This window comes from Neoarius graeffei, chromosome 13 (genome assembly GCF_027579695.1).
Source record: "Neoarius graeffei isolate fNeoGra1 chromosome 13, fNeoGra1.pri, whole genome shotgun sequence".
Lineage (NCBI taxonomy): Eukaryota > Metazoa > Chordata > Actinopteri > Siluriformes > Ariidae > Neoarius > Neoarius graeffei.
Window position 1 is genome coordinate 1,974,949 of NC_083581.1, and position 23,616 is coordinate 1,998,564.

The window sequence follows — 23,616 nt, forward strand, 5'->3', positions numbered from 1 at the left end:
CTCTCTTGGATTTTGGTGGTAACTCTGGGTAGGTTTCCATTGAATAGTTTGTAGTTGATCCTCATTTGTAGCATGTGTAACAGCCGTCGATGCGCTTAGCGAGAGCTTTCGGTATGGTCCATGTTTCCAACCCATACAGGAGAATGGATTCTGCTGTGGCCTGGAAAAGTTTGATCTTTAACTCTCTTCTCATTGAGGACTTCTGCATCTTTTTTATCTGATGGCACGCCTGCCAGGCCTCAGCTTTCTGGACTTCAAAGTCCTGTTCAGAACTGAATAAACCTGCGCTACTGTCAGAGCTGCGATCAGCACCTTCATCCAGACCAATCACAGTCCAGAATCCTACAGCGCTGTGGGATAAATGTTCATAGGAAATACATTTTCTTTCTGATGGTGTATGGATACAGCAAAATAACCGGAACTACTTTTTACTGTTGGACAAGTTGAATAAAAGTCCATAAGAACAGCTTTAGTAAGACGAAGACCTTCTCTCACATCGGTCTCATCTGAGCAGCGGAATTGTTCCTGTATCTGTTTTATAGCTGTGTAACTTACAGAAATATAACATCTGCCATCATTCTCTCCACATTCACTGGATATGAGCAATTGTGTGCTCTGATTGGCTACTCTACTACCAGGATATCAACTCATATACTGTGAGTAGAGAAAAACAAAATGGCGGAGCGTGTTGCTGAACCAACCGAGGACAAAATAAAAACTACTCGAAAACAAAACCACAAAAAATACAAAAAAAAAGCAACAAAATATGGAATGAAACTATTTGATGGTAAGAACATATCTTTTTCTATTACATTTTTCAAGAATTATCATCATCACATTTTTCACAAATTGCTCCTGTCATTTCGCCAGTTTGTTTCAGGGATGTGATTTGGGGCTGGTGAAATTATCTGAAAATTTTAGCCGGGGGTCTGGGGGCCGCAGGCCCCAAGCTGGTCCAAGGCAGCGCCCTGGTGGGGGGACAAGGGGGCCGAAGTCCCCCGAAGCTCCTGGGTTCTGGGGTTTTCTGACTTAAAAATTGTACTAAAATGGCAAGCAAACACACAAGAAAAAACTTGTCATGATTAACAAATTCAAGCCAATTTAATGGTCAACATGCAACTCTGAGCCCCTATAGTAAATTCAGTGATTCTTAACTGACAAAAAGCCAAAACATGAAACCTAAAAATGTCATTCTAAATTAAATCATCTGCATTAGAATAAATAGAAAATTGTATAAGGAAAAACAAAATTTATACTTTCAATTACTGTCGAAGTTGAACATACCTAAATGTGCCTTTTCAAACAAACATGATGCAACATAAGAATTCATCCACAAGTCTTCAGGAACTCTCAAAGAAAAAAGATGCGAGCATCCATGTCCAGTTCCAGCAGATCAGTCACTTTTTTCTGCAGTTTCTACTCTAGCAATGTCAACTTCATATACATAACTCTATAGTGTTCACTCACCAACGGATAATCATAACTCCACAGTGTTCACTCACTTAAGGATATTCAAAACTACTGTGTTCACTCACTTAGGTTTCGTTTCTATCCCGGGCTCCCCCCAAAGAACCAGCGCGGGCAGGGCGCGCTAGCCCCATGTCTCGGGACGTAATTCGCTCCAAGGCGAGCTGCGGCGCTCCGCTTAGGTTTCGTTTCTATCCCGGGCTCCAGCCCGACTTTGCACGCTCGTAGCTCGGGCAGGGTAGGTCCCAGTATCCCCAAACTTGACAGCCAGAGACCTCTGCCCTCCCCCAAAGAACGAAATCGCTGAACAAATGTCTCACAGTCTTATGTCCAACGTCTGTAGCAACCTCTTTCTCCAACCATTCCCAGCGGAACTTGTTTTTCACTATTCTGTCGATTTCTTTAACTCAATTTGCATCTTTACGCTCGATCACGGAGGCTGCCATCTTTCAACTCTTTGTTTGAAGCGAGCTTACGTACAGCTATCTAACAAGCGCATTCATTGGTTGTTACAGAGCAATGGGCCAATCACGTACCTCGTTTCATCTCAATGACGGAATTACTGAAAGTCGGAACGAATAGGATACAAATGTGGATTTTTGAGCGAAAAATCGGGAAAAAAATTTTTTTTTCAAATTTTGAGTTGAAAAAAGCGGAATTCCGCCAATTTGCGGAAAAATCACATCCCTGTTGTTTACATTCTAAACGGAAATGATTTTGTTGGATGTTTTGTATAAAGCTTTTATTTATCAAATTTACAAAAAAATGAAAATAAAAATGCTCTGTGAATGTGGATAGAACAAAACAGTTATTCCAGTCAATCTCGGTGCTAGGCGCCTCGTCACCTATCAGCTCATGTACGACTTGATTTCATGGAGTAACTGTTCAATATCAGTTGGTTAACAGTGAGTTTGGAGCACGTGAACATTCCGTTCTTCTCTCAACGCAGGGAAACTTGTTGAAATTCATCAAACCTCGATGAGCCTCAGAGCGCTCTGTGTTCTTCCCCCAAAGGAAAGATCCGACTCACCTTCGGCCCACACCAAGGTCGGAAAGAGAACGTTCTGGACAGAACAGCTGTTTGAGGACGTGATGGAGGCCTCGCATAACACCTCACATAACACACGGCTTTTAATAACTTCATATCAAAATTCTCCGCCACACTCCTGACGGCACTTTAACTCAATCAACCTGCAAACGTTTTAACACATGCCACGTTAAAGCAGGTTCCAGAATCCTGCTTCGTTCTGAACTGGAGGAAATCACAAAGCGTGCATGTGTTATAATATGACTTAATTACATGCTAGGGTGAGTATTGTTTATTTTATTAAATCTCCCAGTGCATGCGTTAAAACTCTTTCCAGAACAACTGGACTCGTACAGACCACCACAAAGGGCAGAAACACAATAAAGCCATGGCAAAAAAAAAAAAAAATTATATATATATCTCATATGAAGTAGACTGTTATAAGACGTTTATGTAATTAAGATAAATAACAGGAAAACCTACAAGAATTTCCCATTCAGAGCCAACGCTGGAGGCAGGAGCGGCCCATAAACGGCACTTTATTTGAGGTCGTCACCTCTGAGGAGTCCATGTGCTAACGCTTAACTCTCACAAGTCAGGGTGCTAGAAGAGCGCAATAAATTCACCAGAATGATTAACATGATAGGAATGTTCGGAAGGCCATGTGTTAGCAAAAACTGGGGGTTGGTTCATTTCCCGGTGTGGAGGTAGGAGGTCGAGGTGCCTCTCTCAGTCGGACGTTTGCTTCCTGATGGAACAGAGTGAGAATTCTGAGGCGAGCAGAGGCCAGGATCGGGTTTATCCAGCTGAGCGAGCTCTTAAAACATTCCTGCAACTCTTCCTCCACCTTCCTCCTGAGCACTCTCTAGGGTTCCTAACAAGCAGAACTTTGGGGTTAATGTCGGGAAACTTTCCAACATTCCCAGTCGGATGAATAAGCGAGGCTCAATGGCAGGAGAGGGAAGGAGTACGGAGGGGGAGCAGGAACAAGTCCATGGGAGTTCTGGGAATCTGACCTGTTAATGAACAGCAGGTCTGAGTGGTGTGTGTGTGTGTGTGTGTGTGTGTGTGTGTGTGTGTGTGTGTATACATATCTGTCTGTGTAATCACCCTCCAGCATGTCAGCATCTGTAAGTGTTTCCCCACATGTTCCCAAACACTGATGTGAGCAATGTGATGCTCGACTACGAAGGCACTACATCCATAACACAAGACATCTGCTAAATGCTATCACTCAACACACACACACACACACACACACACACACACACACACACAGAAAAGATTAACATCAACATCAGAACTTCCAATATCTGAATTTTATTCGCTCCAATTTTTAATGAGTGGTAAACACTGATTAAAATATTTCCCCAACATCACGACGACTCGGAGACTTCGTGAGCTTTTGCTGTTTCTAACACTTTGTAAAGCCTCTTTAAACAGTTAACGGTTCTTGCGATATAAAGAAGCTTTAGGTGGTTGGCAAAGTACAGATAGGTCACGCGGTACGGATTACGGAAATATAATAAAAAAGGATACAAAATACGGAGTGGTTACGGAGATTAATACGGATGCTAATCATTTACGGATCGGTCACGGACGTTTCAGTAGATTACAGATTGGTTACGGATTTCGTACGGATGATGCATCAGGGATGGTTAATTTTACAGATGTTGCTACGGGTCTACAGAACAATGACATGGACGTCACAGATTGTCTCCACGGTGACGTTATCGGCCCATAGTAGCTACACGATGGAGGTCGAAGCGCCAGATCAAGTTGAGCCGATACTCACTGATCAGCAGACGAGTCTTTTGATAAGAGATGTGGAAGATCTAATAATGCACAGAGCTCACAACTCTGAAATGCCATTTTTGCCCAAAGGGGGTGAAGTTTATGTATTTCACCCAAAGACTGATGTGGAAAAGAAGTTTGAAAACAAGTTTCCGTCCCATTATCGCCAAACTTTAAAAACATCAGTATTGCATCCCATCGGTGATGAATCTCTATCTAAACTGGAGGCACACGGAAATTGCATAAAGCAAACGAAAACATCCATAAGACCAAAGCCTTCTGTCATTAAAAAGATGGAGGAGACGGTAAAAAGCAACACAGACCGACCGACACGCCCATAAATTATACAAAGAGTCCATAGCTGCAGAAAAGAAGGTGTAAATCACAGACACCACGGAATGTCCATCAAATCCGTTCCCTCAAAGAGAAAAACCAAACAGAAGAAAGGCCGACTAAAGACACCCAAATAAATTTGCAAGCAACTGCATATGACGATGAAGGATTTGTTCATTTTATTCCAACTTTTCCAAATCTTACTGTAATTTTAGGCAGGAAGACACGCTGAACAAATTAAACCAAAGTCTTCAGTTTCAACTCCTTAAAGCGAGACGGCTTTTCGATTTCATAAAACCGGTGAAATTTAGTTCTGTCTGAAATGTGGTGATTGTGATATCTGTTTATTTCTGTAATATCTCACAAAATATCAGGCCATTCTGTGGCTGGGAAGTTATTTAATTTGAGGGGATTAAAGCAAATAATGTGCATGAAATCGCTCGCTTGGCGCAGTCAAGCAGACAGAGGAAGTCCGTGTGCGCATGCGCAGGTTTACCTTCTTCTTCTTCTTTTGGGTTTTACAGCAGCTGGCGTCCACAGTGTTGCATTACTGCCATCTACAGGTTTCCCTTTGAGCGTGCACTGACAGTTCCATCATTCTGTCGCTAAACGAACAGCTGATCACACCGAGGTGCTCGCTGAGCGCCCATATTTATTAGTTTGGTCCTGCGTTTCCTTTCCTTCTTATATAACATAACGTCTTTTCTTCTCGCTTTCTTTCCGTTACTGTAGTCGCTCTTCCACGTTTCATTCGCACACTCACGTCCTCCATTTTTCTCTCCTGTTTCAAATTTGTATCCCACAATGCCTTGCGTGAACGGGGAAAGCCCACCACGTGATGCACGACGTAGTATCTTGTATTGGGTCATGGGGAAGCAGGAAAAAATAGCGGAGAATTTACTGCCACGTGGAGATAAACTCATTAATTGTTCTATTTTAAAAAAAAATTGGAAGTCTGTGATTCGAATTCAGTAGCTTTCAGTCACTAAACAAAAATAATTGGGTGTCGAGAAAATTCTTTTTATGACCCACACTTGAAAGATCTGAAAAGCAGTACAGCTTTAAAACAAATTAAGAAGTCTAAAATAATTAAATGTTTGGACTGCCAAAGTTCATAATTAAAATATCTTGCCTGCATTTATATATTTACTTTATTAATTTACACCTTTCGTGAGGTGGAAACTCTGTCTGTACAGACCGGTTGAAGAAAGACTGGATGTGTGCTAATAATCAACAGAACAGACACTTCAGGATATAAACTGGAGGGGTAGTCAAAAAATTATGGGGGTAAAAATCCTCCAGCGATTATGGGGACACCCTTGAGTCATTGGGGTAAAAACCTCCTGTCATTGGGGCGATTGTATCTTTGAGTCATTGGGGTAAATTGCTCAAGTTATTGGTGAGACACGCTCCCAGTTTTGGGGATGATACCCCTGAGGCATTGGAGTAACACTCTTAAGTAACTGGGGTGAACCTTCCAGTCATTGGGGTAAAATCCCGAAGTCATTGGGCTGGAACCATCATGTCATTGGGATAAAAACTTCCAGTTAGTGAGGTGATGCCCTGGAGGTGTTGGAGTGGTGGTCTAGAATCATCGGGGTAAAATCCTCAAGTCATTAGAGTGCCACCGTCCTGTTATTGGAGTGGGACCCTTGAGTCACTGTGGTACAAACTAAAACTCATTGGTGTGGTTCTCTTATGTCACTGGAATAAAAACCTCCAGGCGCTGTCATTCGGGTAGTACGCTCAAATCTTTGGGGTGGTTCCTCAGAGTCTTTGGGGTAAAATCTGCAAGTCATTGGACCTTTAAGGACCCTCTTAGTGAAAAAACAAAGTTCCATTTAGCACCAGAAAAAGTGTTCTTCAGTCTGACTCACCGGGAAAAACCTAAAGGGTTTTAAGTTTTGGTAGAACCTTAGAAGCAGGAACAATAGAACTCTGTTTCAAGTAGAACCCGGTTATAAAGAACTCTTCCAAATCCCTTTTCCCAAGAGTGTAGTGTCAATTTAAAACCTGTCTAAGGTACGGGACGTAGTCCGACCCCTGAGTGTCCACTTACATTATTTGTCCCTTATTTTTTTCCCCAGTGTGTGAAGTGATGGAAAAGAAATGACTCCTTGATTCCTGAACCTTCTCCAGCACATGAATAACTCCTGGTCGAAATGTTTTTAATAAAGACATGAGTCATGGCCTTGTGACTGAAACAACCACAAAAACACTAAACACAACAATACAGTTGGCGGAGTTTTAAGACGAGCCGTGACCAGCTTGTGAGAGACAGCATGGTGTAACGTAGTTGGCAGGAAGCTGGGGTAGAGCTGGCAGGGCGAACGGTGATGGCCAGACATTATGCAATTGGCAAAAAAAAAATCATTTGTACAGAGGGATGTTCAAATCTTCCAGTCTTTACGATCAGTCCTGGAGTTTGGGGTGAGGATGCAAAGTTGCTTGTTGTGCTGGAGTGAGGAAGCACGAGAGTTCCCTTATGCAAGCTGTTTCCTGATCTGGCCTGGCACGGGTGAAATGTGACACCGTTATGTCCAATCCATCACGGCAAGACTAAAAAAAACAGCTCGTGTGGAACAGGGGACGGCCAAATGCAAAGCTGCCTGGTGTTTGTTTGGTTGAAAGACGACTTACTGTAGCTTTACATGTTCTAAATGAGATTAAAAGAACATTTCAAGCTCAAATACTGGCGTGTTCTGTCACAGGATCGGGATGGAGTTGGGTTCAGACGGTGTCAGTTAGATACCTTCAGAAATAAAGCATGAAGACTCGACTGAAACATCTTTCTGTTCAACAACTGAAGTCTGGTGCTGTGAATCATGAGGATAATTCAGTAATGTACAGATATACAGTACACACACACACACACACACACACACCTGTCCTTGACTGGGAGATATGAAACGTGTTGAGTCAAAAGGTCAAAGGGAACAACGCAAACCTCTGTGGTATTCTCAACTGTCCTTCCAAATGGACACGGAAGTGACTTCGCAGCACTCGAGTTCTTTCGAGTCATGTGACTGGAAAGATTATTTTATGTTCCATAAGCTGAACAGTAGAAATAACTTCAGGTCATAAAAATCTCACCTGAACGGACAAGATCCTGAGACACTCCAGGAAGCGCTGGGGTTTTAAAAGGGCGTGTCAGAGAAGTGACGCTTCCAGGTGTTCGGGGAAATTACTGAGCTCCTCGGACAGGTAAAGGTACAGGTACATTTTATGATCACGTGACCTACTTATGATGGAACATGACCACACACCCCATAACAAACACTAAATCAATCAGTGTGTATTCAAATGAGCGTATGAGGTACTCGTGGAATTTTTCACTCTAGTGTTAAAGACACGCCCATCTGTGTGATTTATACAGAGATCAAGTTATCCTGCGAGAATCAATCAGATTTACTCCTCACATCCTCCAGGAGCGTTACTTACTTAACACACACACACACACACACGTCTGCGAATCTAATCTTGTCAGAATAGTAGTTAAGAGACTCCAGATAGAACTGTTGGACTCAGACCTGCGTGGAGTTCTCTCGAGAGAAGATGGAGCTTTAGAACAGTTCTCTGTCAAGACCACAGCACTGTGTACACTGGAGGAAACATCTCTTAATCTGAGTGCACACACACACACACACACACACACACACACACACACACACACACACACACACAGCCTTACCATCCATCCAGCTCCAGCTCCAGGAGAGACAGGGTCTTCTCCGAGTTACACTGCAAACACCACATCCTTCCCTCCGGCTAACACACACTCCTGTAGAGATCCACGCCAGACCACAGAGCACAACCAGCCTCGAGATCAGACCCGTAACTCACACACGCCATTTCTGCTCTCTCTCTCTCTCTCACACACACACACACACTCACTCCTTCTTTCCTTCCTTCTCCAGCTCTGCTCTGTCCTACTCCTGAGCAGCGAGTGTGATGAGAGGAGGGGGGGACCGAGGGGAAGAAAGAGAGAGAGGGCATGTGCTGTGTGAATGGAAGGACATGGGGGTGGGGGGGGGGACTCGCTCAGGACGCTCCGACACTGAGCCAAGAGCTGATGGATGGTGAGAACAGGAACGGTTTCTCAAGAAGCCACTGCAGTCCACAATGATCAAAAACAGAGAGAGAGAGAGAGAGAGAGAGAGATGTAAGAATGAAACTAAAAGAACGAGAGGTTGTTTGTCCGCCTCTGTAAAGACAGTGGGAGAATGGTAGAGAGAGAGAGAGTGTGTGTGTGTGTGGGGGGGGGGGGGGGGGAGAGATGTACGTCTATTAATAGAGCCTTCAGCAAACAGGGACGTAGAGAGGAAGAATTATACACCTGGCTTTCATTGTCCTACATAAATGCAGAACCACTCTAGAACCCACTCAGCAGAACCGAGAGACGAATTAAAGGAAAGGAAGATCTTTTAAATCAAATTCTTTGAAAACTCAAAAATAGAACCTGCAACCAAGAAATGAAAATAATCCCATGATATTACGTCATAAATAAATAAGAGCCGTCACAATCAGTGGACCAAACCACTGAGAGGTTTAGGGGGGTGTCGGACGCCTACATTGTTTCTATTATTATTATTTTTCATAAATTAGTCCATTTTGTCCATTTTTGATTTACAACATAAATATGTGGATATAATTTAAGTAATGCACAATAAATAAGTAAATAAAACGGTTTTTAAAAAGAAGATATTCTGCGGAGAACAGAAATGAAAAAAGAAAATAAATAAATAATTTATATTTATCAAGCGCTGTTCAAACACGTGGAAGCTCAAAGTGCCGTACAATCAAGTTATAAAAATTACACACGCACAAAACAAAAACATTTAACAAAATTCAAATACCAATCAAAGATGATTTCGTTATTTGAAGAAAATTAAAAAATTAGATGAAAATATAAATACAAAAATAAGCATATGGTGATTTATAGAAAATATTTCAGGGTATTGTAAAAATTAAATAAAAATAAACTATACATAGAAAAAGAGGAAGTATTTTAAATTAAATTCCAATTTTTATTTAAAAAAAGGCATTTTAACAGTGAGTTTACGAAATTTTTTACAACTTGACAAAATTAACAAAGTTTGATTTTTTTTGTTTTGTTTTACAGATTCCTTAAAATCTCATGTGTTCATGCTAACGAACGTTTATCATCTAATCACAACACACCATTATGCTAACGCATGTTAATAAGCTAGTTATCATCATGCTACACTCATGATATCCTATTAAAGTTAAAAAAAAGACTTTGTTCTTCTCCAACAGCTCGTCCTAAATGAGATTTACTCTGGTCGTCATGATGACGAATCAGATTTTAGTGGCATTTCTGAGCAAATACTGTCGTTAAGACCTGAGGCTAGCTAAAAGACTGCGCAGCTAAAGATTTAGCAGGGTTGCATGTAGCCGTTAATCTTTTATACAGACACTGTGAAGGTCCAGTGAGGCTGAAAACAAGATGAAACCCAGAGGAACATCAACATTTCTCTCAAGTTTATTTGTAAATTTCTGAAAAACAATGAACGTCTTATTTTCTGGAATTTTTAAAAAAATATATTATCATCTGGGTGCGATTTGCTGGGGGGGATGGTGGGGATCATCCCCCCCCCTCTGGTTTTTATCTCTGCTGAAAAAAAATCCTCGGGGACAACCCCGTCAAGAAAACAAACAAACCAAAAAAAAAAGTTGACATGACAGGCATGTTGTGACACAGTTTTCTATGGTCTACATTGCACTCACTTTCAAAATGACCCGAAGTGGCAGCTTTGATGTTCACGAACGTCCCCAGCAAATAGATACATTGTAGATAATAACAATATCTTTGCGTTCTATGCAGGGATGCAAACAGCGCGCCTTTTGGCGGATGCCGCCTTTTTCACGGCCGATTTTTTTTTTTTTGGGGGGGGGGGCCGTTGGAGTGTCTGATTATAATTTCAAAGTAAATTCTGTATTAAAATTACTAAATAAGCAAATCCGTTACAGTCCATGAAACAGGAAGTATAAGGATGAGAAAAAAACAGTTTAAATTGGAAAGCTGCGCACAATGTGAACTGCGCCATCAGAGCAAACTGTTCATTTAGTATTCATGTATTTTAGTGATTTTCGAGTCACTGTCCATTTAATCCGGAGGGAGAGAAACATCACAGCAACGCGACAAGCAATGCGAACTTTGTTGTGTTAGTGTTCGTGTATTTAGTCAGAGAGATAGGAAGATGAATTTACTATCTCTGGTTTAGTGTTCGTTTTCATTTAGTGTTATTCATTTGATATCATCGGATGTTATTGAGCTGTTAGCCTATTGTTACCTTAATTTTGTGACGTTTCATAATTAAAAAAAAAAACATCCCCCCTTCTGTTTTTTTGACAAATCGCACCCTGATTATCATCATTTTTTAAACCACCGCTGTATTGAGGCTCCGCCATGTTGAGAACATGTCAGAAAATTGGGATGTATGAAGAGTCAGTGTTTTATACAGAAAGAATCAGAATCAGAACCAAAACCTGGAACTTAATTGAGATTAGAATCCAATTTTACAAAAATCATGGAGCTTTCCAGATTGTCTTCTGTACACTAAATGATGTGATACTGAAATTCACACATCAGCTCCAGTTGAGTCCAAGCTGCTTTATAATTTAATTTATACTGTATTCGTGTGTGTGTGTGTGTGTGTGTGTGTGTGTGTGTGTGTGTGTGTGTGTGTGTGTGTGTGTGTAAGATTACAGAAGGTCTGATTGGGCCAAAAGGAGCCCAAGTGTCTGTTTGAAGTGTGATTACTGTAAGTGCCCTCAGAAACACGAGTGGATATTTATTTATTTATTTATGTGAATAATTGGAGAGAGAGAGAGAGAGAGAATGTAGGAGATATTTCCCAGATGGCAGCGAGGTTTTTTTTGTAAGGGCACCTTGAGACCAATCAGGCCTCGGACACTAATTAGCAGCCTGAACGTTTCTCTTCAGAGGAACTGATTGCTTCCTTTGGCACCACTGCGTCCCTTAAGTTCAAACAACAGGGAAAAGAAATGTCTGTAAATGTGTGTGTGTGTGTGTGTGTGTGTGTGTGTGTGTGTGTGTGTGTGTGTGTGTGTGTGTGTGTGTCCGACCAAATAAACCATTCAGAGCTGACACAGTGACAGTGGGGATGTGTGTGTGTGAGCTAGTGTGTGAGTGACGTGTCTATTTTAACCCACTTGTAGTGCTGTGCTTGTTTCTATAGTGGGCAAGTACAGCTGTCTGTACACACACACACACACACACACAAAAAAAAAATCACCTGTCACAGCAATATCCGGACATTAAACCTCCCCCTCCCACCCCCCCAAAAAAAAAAAATCCTCCAATGTTATGAAAAAATCCATAACTGCATTCATCCAAACCACAAACCAACACGAGGATTTTAACCGATAACGCCGAGGCTAGAATCCACTCGAGACCCTTTTCTCTCATTAACAAGTTTAAAACCGTCAGCATGTCATCGTACACATCCGCTGAACCTCAGCACATATCTGACATTTACACACACACACACACACACACACACACACACACACACACACACACACACTCGAAGTGACCAGCTCTTCTGGCTCTTGTTCTGAGATTTTAAACCAAGTCTCACGTCTATAATAAAAACCATTCACACACCCCTCGCGATTATTTTACTCACTCGTTCTCACTGCTGGTCTTCATGATGAGATTCATTTACTCTCTCTGTTCTAACTTCTGGAGTCAAAGTCAGCAGATACAGAACTGTATAATGTTTAAAATAAGTGTGAACGTGTAAATGTTATTTGATGTTTGAATATATTGGATCTGAATTCAGCTCTCTTAGAATTCTGGTTCTGAAAAATCAAATTCAGGGAGGAGAAAAAAAAAATCCTAAAAATTCAGGTTGAACAATTCAGGAAAAACATGAGGGATACTCCAAAAGAGCAAACACGCCGGAATCGAACTGAACTCGGAGATTTAGGATTGATTTCCTGTGAGCTAATCTGCGGTGTGTATTGGTGAGTGAACTGGACATCCCTCACTATTGGCTCAGATTACACGGTTAACTTATTTTGCTGCTAGTCAGCATTTATAGCTAGTTTTGTGATTCATTGTTATCAATTAATAAAGACAGCTTTTTTCCTTTTATATTAAAGGGGGCGTGATTAATTGTGGAGAAAGACTGGCTGTTGACTGGCACACTCCTCTACCCCTCTCTTCAGCACCCCTTCAGAAGCTCCGCCTGCAAAAACCTACACATGTACATTGACAATGACACCCCCCCCCCCGTCCTGTGTGTGAGTATGAATGCCCCGCCCCCTGTTGCTGATTGGCTATAACAGTGTCATGGTTCGGTCCGAGGCACAAGTTCGTTTCCCATGTAAGGAGTCAGGGCTGAGTTTGAACACTGGATTTTACGTCAGCGGACAGACAGCTAGCAGACGGTGAGGAGGTATTTCACTGACTCTGATTAACAGTGTATTAGATCCGAATCGCTGACTCCACCTTTAACGAACTGCTATCTGACCTCCTCAGAGTGTCACAGTGGATTTCACACTGCAAGTTAAAGGCATTGTTCAGCCTACAGAAAAGATTACCAAATTCCATCGTAGAGAAACGCGGCAGAATTAATTCCAGTCCCGATAATAAATTGTGAAAATAAAAGAATGTAAGCTGCACTTTAAGGAACTCCTGAGGCTGCGTTCTGTCTGCTATAAAGTCAGGAATAAAAGTCGCTGTTGGCTCGCTCCAAACAAACGATGAGGTCACAGATGAGATTTCCAACGAGACATTTCCCTGAGTCTCTGAGCTCCACACACACACACACACGCGCGCGCGACACGTGCCTGAGCTACAACTAAACCCCAAAGCTCCACATCACTTCTGCCTCGTTTTAGTGTCAGTATAATTGTTTTCTGGATTTCAGCTTCAACTATGAGTGACTTTCAAGTTGAGCAAGAATGCAGGGGGAAAGTTTTTCCTCCAGCTCACACCGAGAGCCTTCCCGCCTTCTTCCCTACAAAAACAAAGAGGAGACCAAAAAGAAAAACGAGAGCAAGAAGAAAAATGAAATGAAAAAAGAAAGGGGGGCCTCGCCCATGAGGGACGGAGTTAGATGTGTTAATGCAAACCAGCAGGGCTCAAAAAAAAAAAAAAAAACACCCTCCAGACCTCTCACAATCCTCAGCTTTGTGTTCTTCAGCCCGAGCAGAGAGGCCTAAATAACAGCCGTCGCCCCTCTGATGTCATGCGCCGTCTCTCGTATTTGCTTATGCTGGAAGAGGAGAGGAATGAACGCACTCTGGCTCAGGATGGAAGCAATTAACAGCACTGATGTCATGATTCAATACAATGGCAGGGAAAAAAATGTAAAAAGGAGCGCATGGAGGCCGTTAACTGTACACGGCCTGCTCGAAGAGGTGCTTCTTAGTTTCCAGAAAATGACTAAAATTCTGCTGCAAGTCCACCTCAGAGTCACACGGATGAACAGGAAGTGACAGTCATTAGAGGATGAGCCGAGTCGAGTCTCTGATGGTGGAGGAAAAGCTGGAACAGATGTGGAGCCTCCAGGAACCTTCGGGGACGAAGGACAAGATCAAAGATCAGGAAAGCTCACAATTCTGTTCACAACTTCCTCCAGTCGAGAAGAATGTTTGCATTTAAAACCGTGACAGGCATCACTGTATTCTCTCTCTCTCTCTCACACACACACACCAAACCAGATGTGGAAAAAAAAACAAAAAACACAAATATTTATTTTTCTGGTACCAAAGTTTTACCCCATTAAACGTGAAACTAGTTCATAAAAATATTTACACACACACACACCACACACACACACACACAATTTAGTACCAGATTAAAGTTTTTGTCTGTTTATAGATTAAATAAACCACAAAGCTTGTTGGAAATCCTGACTATTATCCTGAACTTTGATTCACCAGCTCAAATGAGCTCCTAATAATACTGAATAGAGCATTTGATTCATCTAAGTGATTCAAACTTGATCCATGTGAATGAATTAAATTTGATTCATCTGGGTGATTCAATTTTGATTAATGCAAGTGATTCTAATTCAGTTCATCTGAGAGATTCACATTTGATTCACCTGAGTGATTCAAATTTGATCCATATGAAGAGAATTTAAAATGAATTCATATTAGTTATGAAAATGATTCATTTGAGTGATTCATATTTGATTCATATGGGTGTTTCAAATATGATACAGTTGGCTGATTCGAGTTCAGTTTATCTGAGTGATTCAAATTTGATCTGTATAAATAGTTTAATCCATATGAGTGATTCAAATTGATTCATGAGTAATTCAAATTTGATCCACGAGTGATTAGAATTTGATTCATATGAGTTCATCTCATTGAGCACGAGTCATGTATCTGACCAGAGAAGCTCTCGTAGTATTACAGTGTGAATAAATGTCCTTCCTGTTTGACTCCGAGCCCTGCTTCATACAGGTGTCACGGATCATGTTTCTGAGTCGGGGTCAAGGTCAGAGCAGAGTTCAGGCAGTCGGCGAGGATCAGTTCCTACACTGAACAAACCACCAAATAAACACAAAATGTCTGAGAACATAAACGAACAAAAAACAGCTTTTCATAGTAAAGCACCTCAGGCCTCATAGTTTAGTTTCAAGGACATCACCTTCACTCCAGCCAAGAACCAACAGAGAACCAAAACAATGCTGTGTTTCTCCTCTGAAGGAAATAACGAAGTGTTCTGTATTTACACTGCAGTGTTTTTGTCTAAAGAGCAAATAGAACATGAGTCACGAGTCGGTCACTCAACAGCAGCACTACACAAATCCACAGCTCTGGGTGTCTACAGAGAGAAAAAATAAACACAGCACAGCGGGAGCACATGACACGGCAATCCCCAGTGCACGCACACACACACACACACACACACACACGAAAGTGCACACAACTCCATCTGCTGTCCCGATGCTCACACTGCACTGTTTTTGATTTTTTTGGTCTCTGTCACTAATAACACTAAAACCACATCTCCACTGACACTACAGACCCCCTTCCTGACAACCAGGAGACCCCTTTCCGACACCTGGAGACCCCTTCCTGACACCCCGGAGACCCCATCGTGATAACCAGGAGACCCCTTTCTGACACCTGGAAACTCATTCCTGGCACCCAGATACCCCTTCCGAGCACCCGGAGACCCCTTCCCAACAACTCAGAGACCCCTTCCTGACAACCAGAAGACCCCTTTCCGACACCCTGGAGACCCCATCTTGACAACAAGAAGACCCCTTTCTGACACCCAGAGACTCATTCCTGGCACCCAGAGACCCCTTTCTGACAACCAGAGACCTCCTTCTGACAACTCGAAGATCCCTTCCCGGCACCCAAAGACCCCATCCTGATAACCAGGCGACCCCTTTCTGACACCCAGAGACCCCTTCCCAGCACCGGGAGACTCATTCCTGGCACCCAAAGACCCCATCCCAGCACCCCGGAGACCCCATCCTGGCACCCAAAAGACCCCTTCCTGACAACCAGGAGACCCCTTCTCTACACCCAGGAGACCCCTTCCCAACAACCAGGAGACCCCTTCCTGACACTCAGAAACTCATTCCTGGCACCCAGATACCCCTTCCCAGCACCCGGAGACTCCTTCCTAACAACCAGGAGACCCCTTTCCGACACCGGAGACTCATTCCTGGCACCCAACCCAGGGACTCATTCTTGGCACCCAGAGACCCCTTCCCGGCACCCCAGAGACCCCTTCCTGACAACCCAGAGACCCCTTCCTGACAACCAGGAGACTCATTCCTGTATACTGCTCTGTGAGGTGTTCAGGTTATTTACTGAGTTTTGGACTCTGGAAGATTGAATATATAATTATTAAAAAATAAACAAGGTGAAGAACCTTGTCCACACTGGACACTTCACTGCTACGTAAAATGTAACTTAAATTCTAAAATTAACTTTGTAAATATTCCTTTACACTAAGAATACTCAGAATCTTTGTACTCTGAACTGAAGCTAACTACAGGGTTAAGAAAACTGTTCCTTACAGCATCGTAAAAAGCTCTTTATGTCGTACTGTACATTAGAGGAGCAACTTTAAAGGGCACAACAACAACAACTCAAACATTTCCTTTAAACGTGCAAAGAACTCCTGAGGAACCCTTTTTAAAAGGTTAAAGCTGAGCTTCAGGTCTGATTGGGTCTCTCAAAAAGTCTGAATGTTCTGTGAATTAAAAAAAAAAAAGATAAAATATCAGGCTCCATTATGAGATTTTACAAACTTTCAGTTTCAAGCATGTGTAAATCTCATCTCATCTCATTATCTGTAGCCGCTTTATCCTGTTCTACAGGGTCACAGGCGAGCTGGATCCTATCCCAGCTGACTACGGGTGAAAGGCGGGGTTCACCCTGGACAAGTCGCCAGGTCATCACAGGGCTGACACATAGACACAGACAACCATTCACACTCACATTCACACCTACGCTCAATTTAGAGTCACCAGTTATCCTAACCTGCATGTCTTTGGACTGTGGGGGAAACCGGAGCACCCGGAGGAAACCCACGCGGACACGGGGAGAACATGCAAACTCCACACAGAAAGGCCCTCACCGGCCACGGGGCTCGAACCCAGAACCTTCTTGCTGTGAGGCGACAGCGCTAACCACTACACCACCGTGCCGCTGCATGTGTAAATATTTCAGCAAAATATACTAAATACAGAACCAGTCAAAAGAAGTTTGTACACCCTTTACTCATTCAGAGGTGTTTCTGTATTGTGACGATTCTCTACACTGTAGAACAAAACTGAAGACATCAAAACTATGAAATAACATCTGGAACATATCTGGAATTATGTGGTAAACAAAGTGTTAAAAACAAACAAAATGTTTGATATTTGAGATTCTTCAGTGTATCCAGCGTTTACCCTGATGACTCTTTGTACACTATTGTCATTCTCTTAACCAGCTTCATGAGGGAGTCATCTGGAATACTTTTCAATTAACAGCTGTGTCTCGTCAAAAGGTCATTAGAGGATGAGTTTCTTGCCTTCTTAATGTGCTTGAGATCAAACAGTAAATAATACAAATACATTAAATAGCCCTATTCCACAACATCCCTATTTGGCATCCATATAATGTCAAGAACCGAACAACTAAGTAAAGAGAAAGGACATCCATCATTACTTTAAAGAAAAGGTCCATCAATCTGGAAAATTGCAAGAACTTTGTATCTTCAAGTGCAGTTGCAAGAACCATAAAACACAACAACGTAAAATCCATGATATTACAGAACCAGGGTGTATTTCCCAGAAGGGGTTCTGTGTAGAACTTTATAAGAAGGTAAGAACCTGTAACGATTGTATATACTTTTACATAAGAACCCATGAAAAGGAAGATTTAATGGTTCTTCATTCCAATCCCATCTATAGCAGAAAAGAAAGGATTCCAACTTTTTTATTAAGTTAAGAACCCATTAACCATCCAAGAACCCATGAAGAACCTTTGAAAATTATTTAGATTTCTAAATCAGCAAGGAACTCTCAAGAGGAACCTTTTTGTAAAGGATCTACATCATCGAGAAGCTTGTTCCAGATTAAAATAATAAACAGTAGATGTACAGAAATGATCCATAAACCTGCAGAACCGAGCAGCTGAAATCTGAGTAAAGAACCAGGTTCCATGTTTAGGACAAAACTCTAAACTTTAGAACGTCACCTACCTCCTTGAATAAACATCAGTCAGTCAATCTCGTTCACAGCTTTTCCTTCTCATGATTCAGCTCTCAGTAGTGTAGTGAGAACTCCACACACACACACACACACACACACACACACACACACACACACACACACACACACACACAGGTCAGTCAGATAAACGTAGCCCCTCCCATGCTGTGTTGACGTTGGCATTGAGCACACGGCCACCGTTTCCATCACTCCTGTGGCCTCTCACACACCAGAAACACACCCGAGGGGGAAAAGCACACAAAAAAAACAAAACACAATGTCGTTTTTCAGGATCGTGGGTTTTTTTACGTAGTACAGGATTGTATACATCGACGAAAACGTGATGTGGAATCTGAGTGACTTTCCCCTGTGTTATTTTGTTATGATGATCTGGACCTCCTCCTCATGACTCCTGATCCCTTTCAGGCACCAAAACCCCGCTGTAACTTTCATCAACATTCCCAGGGAAACCTGTACCATCAGCCTGAAACCCACACTGGAAGGAAATCCTGCTCTGATGATGTTTTACTGCATTAACAATGAAGAACGTTGAGGATGAAGAGCTGCTCCTCACAGCCATGCTCAGTAAAACACCGTAAACCCAGTAAAACTCACCACAGTCAGGTTAAACGCTCAAATCTGATTGGTCAAAAGCTCTGCATTGTTTCTGTAGAACAGCATGGCTTCCTTCTGTACTATTAACCATTTCCATAGTAACAGCTCATTCACAGGGACTCGCCACTTGTACAGTGGGCGCACACACACACACACACACACACACACACACACACACACACACACACACACACACACACGCACACACACACAATCACTAATCATACAGGAGTTTAAAGAACATGTTTAATAAAGAAAGTCGTAGTGATCAGTGACGTGGTGACATTTTAATTGGGAGATGTTTATTTAATATTTATGGAAGGAGTCTCCAGTGTCAACACTGTGAAAAGACTCCCACCGTGAGAAAGTGCTCAGGACAGAGGAGTGTATGCTTTCTGGGGGAGAGAGAGAGAGAAGACAGACAGAGAGATGATGGAGTGGTTGTATGACTGGAAGGTGAGTAATGAATCTACTCTCCTGTGTGATGCTCAGCTGTAAACTGTTAAACTCCATCATTCACTAATAAACTAAAGGATGTGTTTGTTGTTGTCCAGTAATCCTTAACACACACACACACACACACACACACACACACACACACACACACACACACCCCGCAGTCAGAGGGAACAGTCACTCAGCACCACGTCATGCTGCATCACCCTTCGGTGTGGATGAGTTTCCTCCGAGTGCCCAGCCCACAGTGTGTTATTCCCTCCTGATTTAACACGCAGTGTGATGTGTCCAAACTCTGCACAGCAAAACTAACGTTCTGTAGGAAGTAAAAGATGTTCTGTTATGTCCAGTAATCCTTAACACACACACACACACACACACACACCGGTGACGTGAAGTGTCTGATCCTGTACAACACTCTGAATAAAGCCGGAGTCTTACGAACCAGATGGAAATGTCACTGTAATACTGAAGAACTTTGAAGATTATTTTTATTAGTTTTCAGTTTTAAGGAAAAAAAACAGTGAAAGAGCAGATGTTCCTCAGTGGCCCAGACGTTTCTTCAAACACTAATTAAAAGTGCATTAAATCTTTACATCTAAAGCTATTTAACATAACCCAATACACAAGCTCAGCAGGAGCTCTCATGAATGTGAGGTGATGAATGTGATGTACATGAGGAGGTGATGAACATGAGGAGGTGATGAACATGAGGAGGTGATGAACGTGAGGAGGTGATGCATGTGAGGAGGTGATGAACGTGAGGAGGTGATGAATGTGAGGAGGTGATGCATGTGAGGAGGTGATGAACGTGAGGAGGTGATGAACGTGAGGAGGTGACATGTGGTTTGTTATGGGAAGGAAGAGAAGCAGGCCGTGTGTTTTTTCACATTGAGCCCCTCCCAGGAACTTCTGTTCTTTATTCAGTGATGGTTCTCTGATAAAAACACAGAACCTCAGGGGAAAAACACAGAGTTCATAAACATCACGAACAGGATGTGAGCTTTTACACACACACACACACACACACACACACACACACACACAGAGCTGCAGTGATGTGATAATATTACACCCAAACCAAACATTTAATTCGACTCATTAACGTGAAGCGACTCTTCGTGCTGTAAAGCAGACGGAGAAAATAAATCCGGTGAAGTTCCACAGCAGGCGAAAGGAAAACGAGTGAAATCCCTGCGACGCTCTCGAGGGACTCAGAAACACAACATTCAACCAGAACAACTTCTAATCCACAGTTATTTACTTCACAGTTTCAGAATGATTCACAGTGAATCACTTTCACTCCCTGATTCACGACTCCAGGCTGTAAATGACACTAAACTGTGGGCGTTCTGAGGGAGGGGGGTGATGGACCCTGGGGGGGGGGAATCATTTGTTCCCTGACTTGTTGGGTTCTTAAACGAGCTGCAGGCCGAGTTGATATTGCACACATTTTTAACAAACTACTGATGGACTCCTTTATAACTCACTGCAACTTTTATTCTGAGGACATTTACTGTATGCTTATTGTACACTCCCCGGCCACTTTAATAGGAACGTGTTGTTGGTTCTAAGGTCCCTGTTCTTGGCTGCAGGAGCGGAACCCAATGTGTTCTTCTGCTGAGATGCTTTTCTGCTCACCACGGTTGTAAAGAGTGATGATATGAGTTACTATATCCTTCCTGTCCATTTCCCTCTGACCCTCTCTTATCAACAAGGCGTTTGTTTCCACCCACAGAACTGTCGCTCACTCACTCAGTGTTTTTTGTTTTCTGCACCATTCTGTGTAAACTCTAGAGACTGTTGTGTGTGAAAACCCCAGGAGGAGATCAGCAGCTTCTGAAATACTCAAACCAAAAATACTCATCTGGCTCAAACCACCAACACCCATACCACAGTGAGAGACAGAAAGAAAGTCACACTTTGAGATGACAATTTTTCCCGTTCTGATGTTTGAACGTTGTGAACGTTAACTGAAGCTCCTGATTTGTATCTGCGTGATTTGATGCATCGAGCGATCGGCTGATTACAGAACTGCAGGAAATAGGTGGATGTAGGGGTGTTCCTAATAAAGTGGCCGGCGAGTGTACGTACCGTATTTATGTCTTTCATTTATTTTATGTCGGACTGATTACTGTTTGCAAACCAGATTGTCCATTGGGGTCAGGAAGTCCAGAGTAAATACGCAGAGTGATGTTCAATCCAGAAAAAAAGAGCAAAATCCAGCTGGATCCAGGATTAAAGTCAGTTTGAGGGTTTTTTTGGTTTTTAATTTATTTTTAACTCCACCGACCTGCCGGAGTTCCATCAGAGACTCTTCAGAGAGGTGAAGAACCTTCTCACATCCAGAATAAAAGGAAAAACAAACAAACAAACAAACAAACAAACAAACAAACAAACAAACAAAACCTACAGGTTCTGATTTGCACTCTGTTCACCAAACTGACCATCCAACACCCTCTCTCTCTCTCTCTCTCTCTCTCTCTCTCTCCCCTCATCTCCCACACTCATCCCTTTCTCCCCTTAACCTTCTCACTCCCTCATCCCACTCTCTCTCTCCTCTCCCTCATCCCACTCTCTCTCTCCTCTCCCTCATCCCACTCTCTCTCTCTCTCCTCTCCCTCATCCCACTCTCTCTCTCCTCATCCCACTCTCTCTCTCTCTCCTCTCCCTCATCCCACTCTCTCTCCTCTCCCTCATCCCACTCTCTCTCTCCTCTCCCTCATCCCACTCTCTCTCTCCTCTCCCTCATCCCACTCTCTCTCTCTCTCCTCTCCCTCATCCCACTCTCTCTCTCCTCATCCCACTCTCTCTCTCTCCTCATCCCACTCTCTCCTCTCCCTCATCCCACTCTCTCTCTCCTCATCCCACTCTCTCTCCTCATCCCACTCTCTCCTCTCCCTCATCCCACTCTCTCTCTCCTCATCCCACTCTCTCTCCTCTCCCTCATCCCACTCTCTCTCCTCTCCCTCATCCCACTCTCTCTCCTCTCCCTCATCCCACTCTCTCTCTCCTCTCCCTCATCCCACTCTCTCTCTCCTCTCCCTCATCCCACTCTCTCTCTCCTCTCCCTCATCCCACTCTCTCCCTCTCCTCTCCCTCATCCCACTCTCTCTCTCCTCATCCCACTCTCTCTCTCCTCATCCCACTCTCTCTCCTCATCCCACTCTCTCTCTCCTCATCCCACTCTCTCTCTCCTCATCCCACTCTCTCCTCTCCCTCATCCCACTCTCTCTCTCCTCATCCCACTCTCTCTCCTCTCCCTCATCCCACTCTCTCTCCTCTCCCTCATCCCACTCTCTCTCCTCTCCCTCATCCCACTCTCTCTCTCCTCTCCCTCATCCCACTCTCTCTCTCCTCTCCCTCATCCCACTCTCTCTCTCCTCTCCCTCATCCCACTCTCTCCCTCTCCTCTCCCTCATCCCACTCTCTCTCTCCTCATCCCACTCTCTCTCTCCTCATCCCACTCTCTCTCCTCATCCCACTCTCTCTCTCCTCATCCCACTCTCTCCTCTCCCTCATCCCACTCTCTCTCTCCTCATCCCACTCTCTCTCTCCTCATCCCACTCTCTCTCTCCTCATCCCACTCTCTCTCTCCTCATCCCACTCTCTCTCTCCTCATCCCACTCTCTCTCTCCTCTCCCTCATCCCACTCTCTCTCCTCTCCCTCATCCCACTCTCTCTCTCCTCTCCCTCATCCCACTCTCTCTCTCTCTCCTCTCCCTCATCCCACTCTCTCTCTCCTCATCCCACTCTCTCTCTCTCCTCATCCCACTCTCTCCTCTCCCTCATCCCACTCTCTCTCTCCTCATCCCACTCTCTCTCTCCTCATCCCACTCTCTCCTCTCCCTCATCCCACTCTCTCTCTCCTCATCCCACTCTCTCTCCTCTCCCTCATCCCACTCTCTCTCCTCTCCCTCATCCCACTCTCTCTCCTCTCCCTCATCCCACTCTCTCTCTCCTCTCCCTCATCCCACTCTCTCTCTCCTCTCCCTCATCCCACTCTCTCTCTCCTCTCCCTCATCCCACTCTCTCCCTCTCCTCTCCCTCATCCCACTCTCTCTCTCCTCATCCCACTCTCTCTCTCCTCATCCCACTCTCTCTCTCCTCATCCCACTCTCTCCTCTCCCTCATCCCACTCTCTCTCTCCTCATCCCACTCTCTCTCTCCTCATCCCACTCTCTCTCTCCTCATCCC

The 23,616-nt window shown here is 43.5% G+C and overlaps 1 protein-coding gene across 3 annotated transcripts in view; it reads right to left on the reverse strand.

Moving 5' to 3' along the window:
* iqsec1a (IQ motif and Sec7 domain ArfGEF 1a) overlaps positions 1–23,616 on the reverse strand; it is a 93,797-nt gene that overhangs the window by 53,133 nt on the left and 17,048 nt on the right. Inside the window, exon 1 of one of the 3 annotated variants that reach the window (XM_060937085.1) lies at positions 13,788–13,808. The exons of 1 other annotated variant lie outside the window; for it this stretch is intronic. Coding sequence is in view for 1 of the 2 variants with exons in the window: in XM_060937083.1 (XP_060793066.1) it covers positions 8,313–8,377 (65 nt within the window). In the remaining variant the exon portion in view is untranslated. Of the gene's footprint in view, positions 1–8,312; positions 8,541–13,787; positions 13,809–23,616 lie in introns of those variants that run through there. One more of the 3 variants, XM_060937083.1, reaches the window with a different exon arrangement.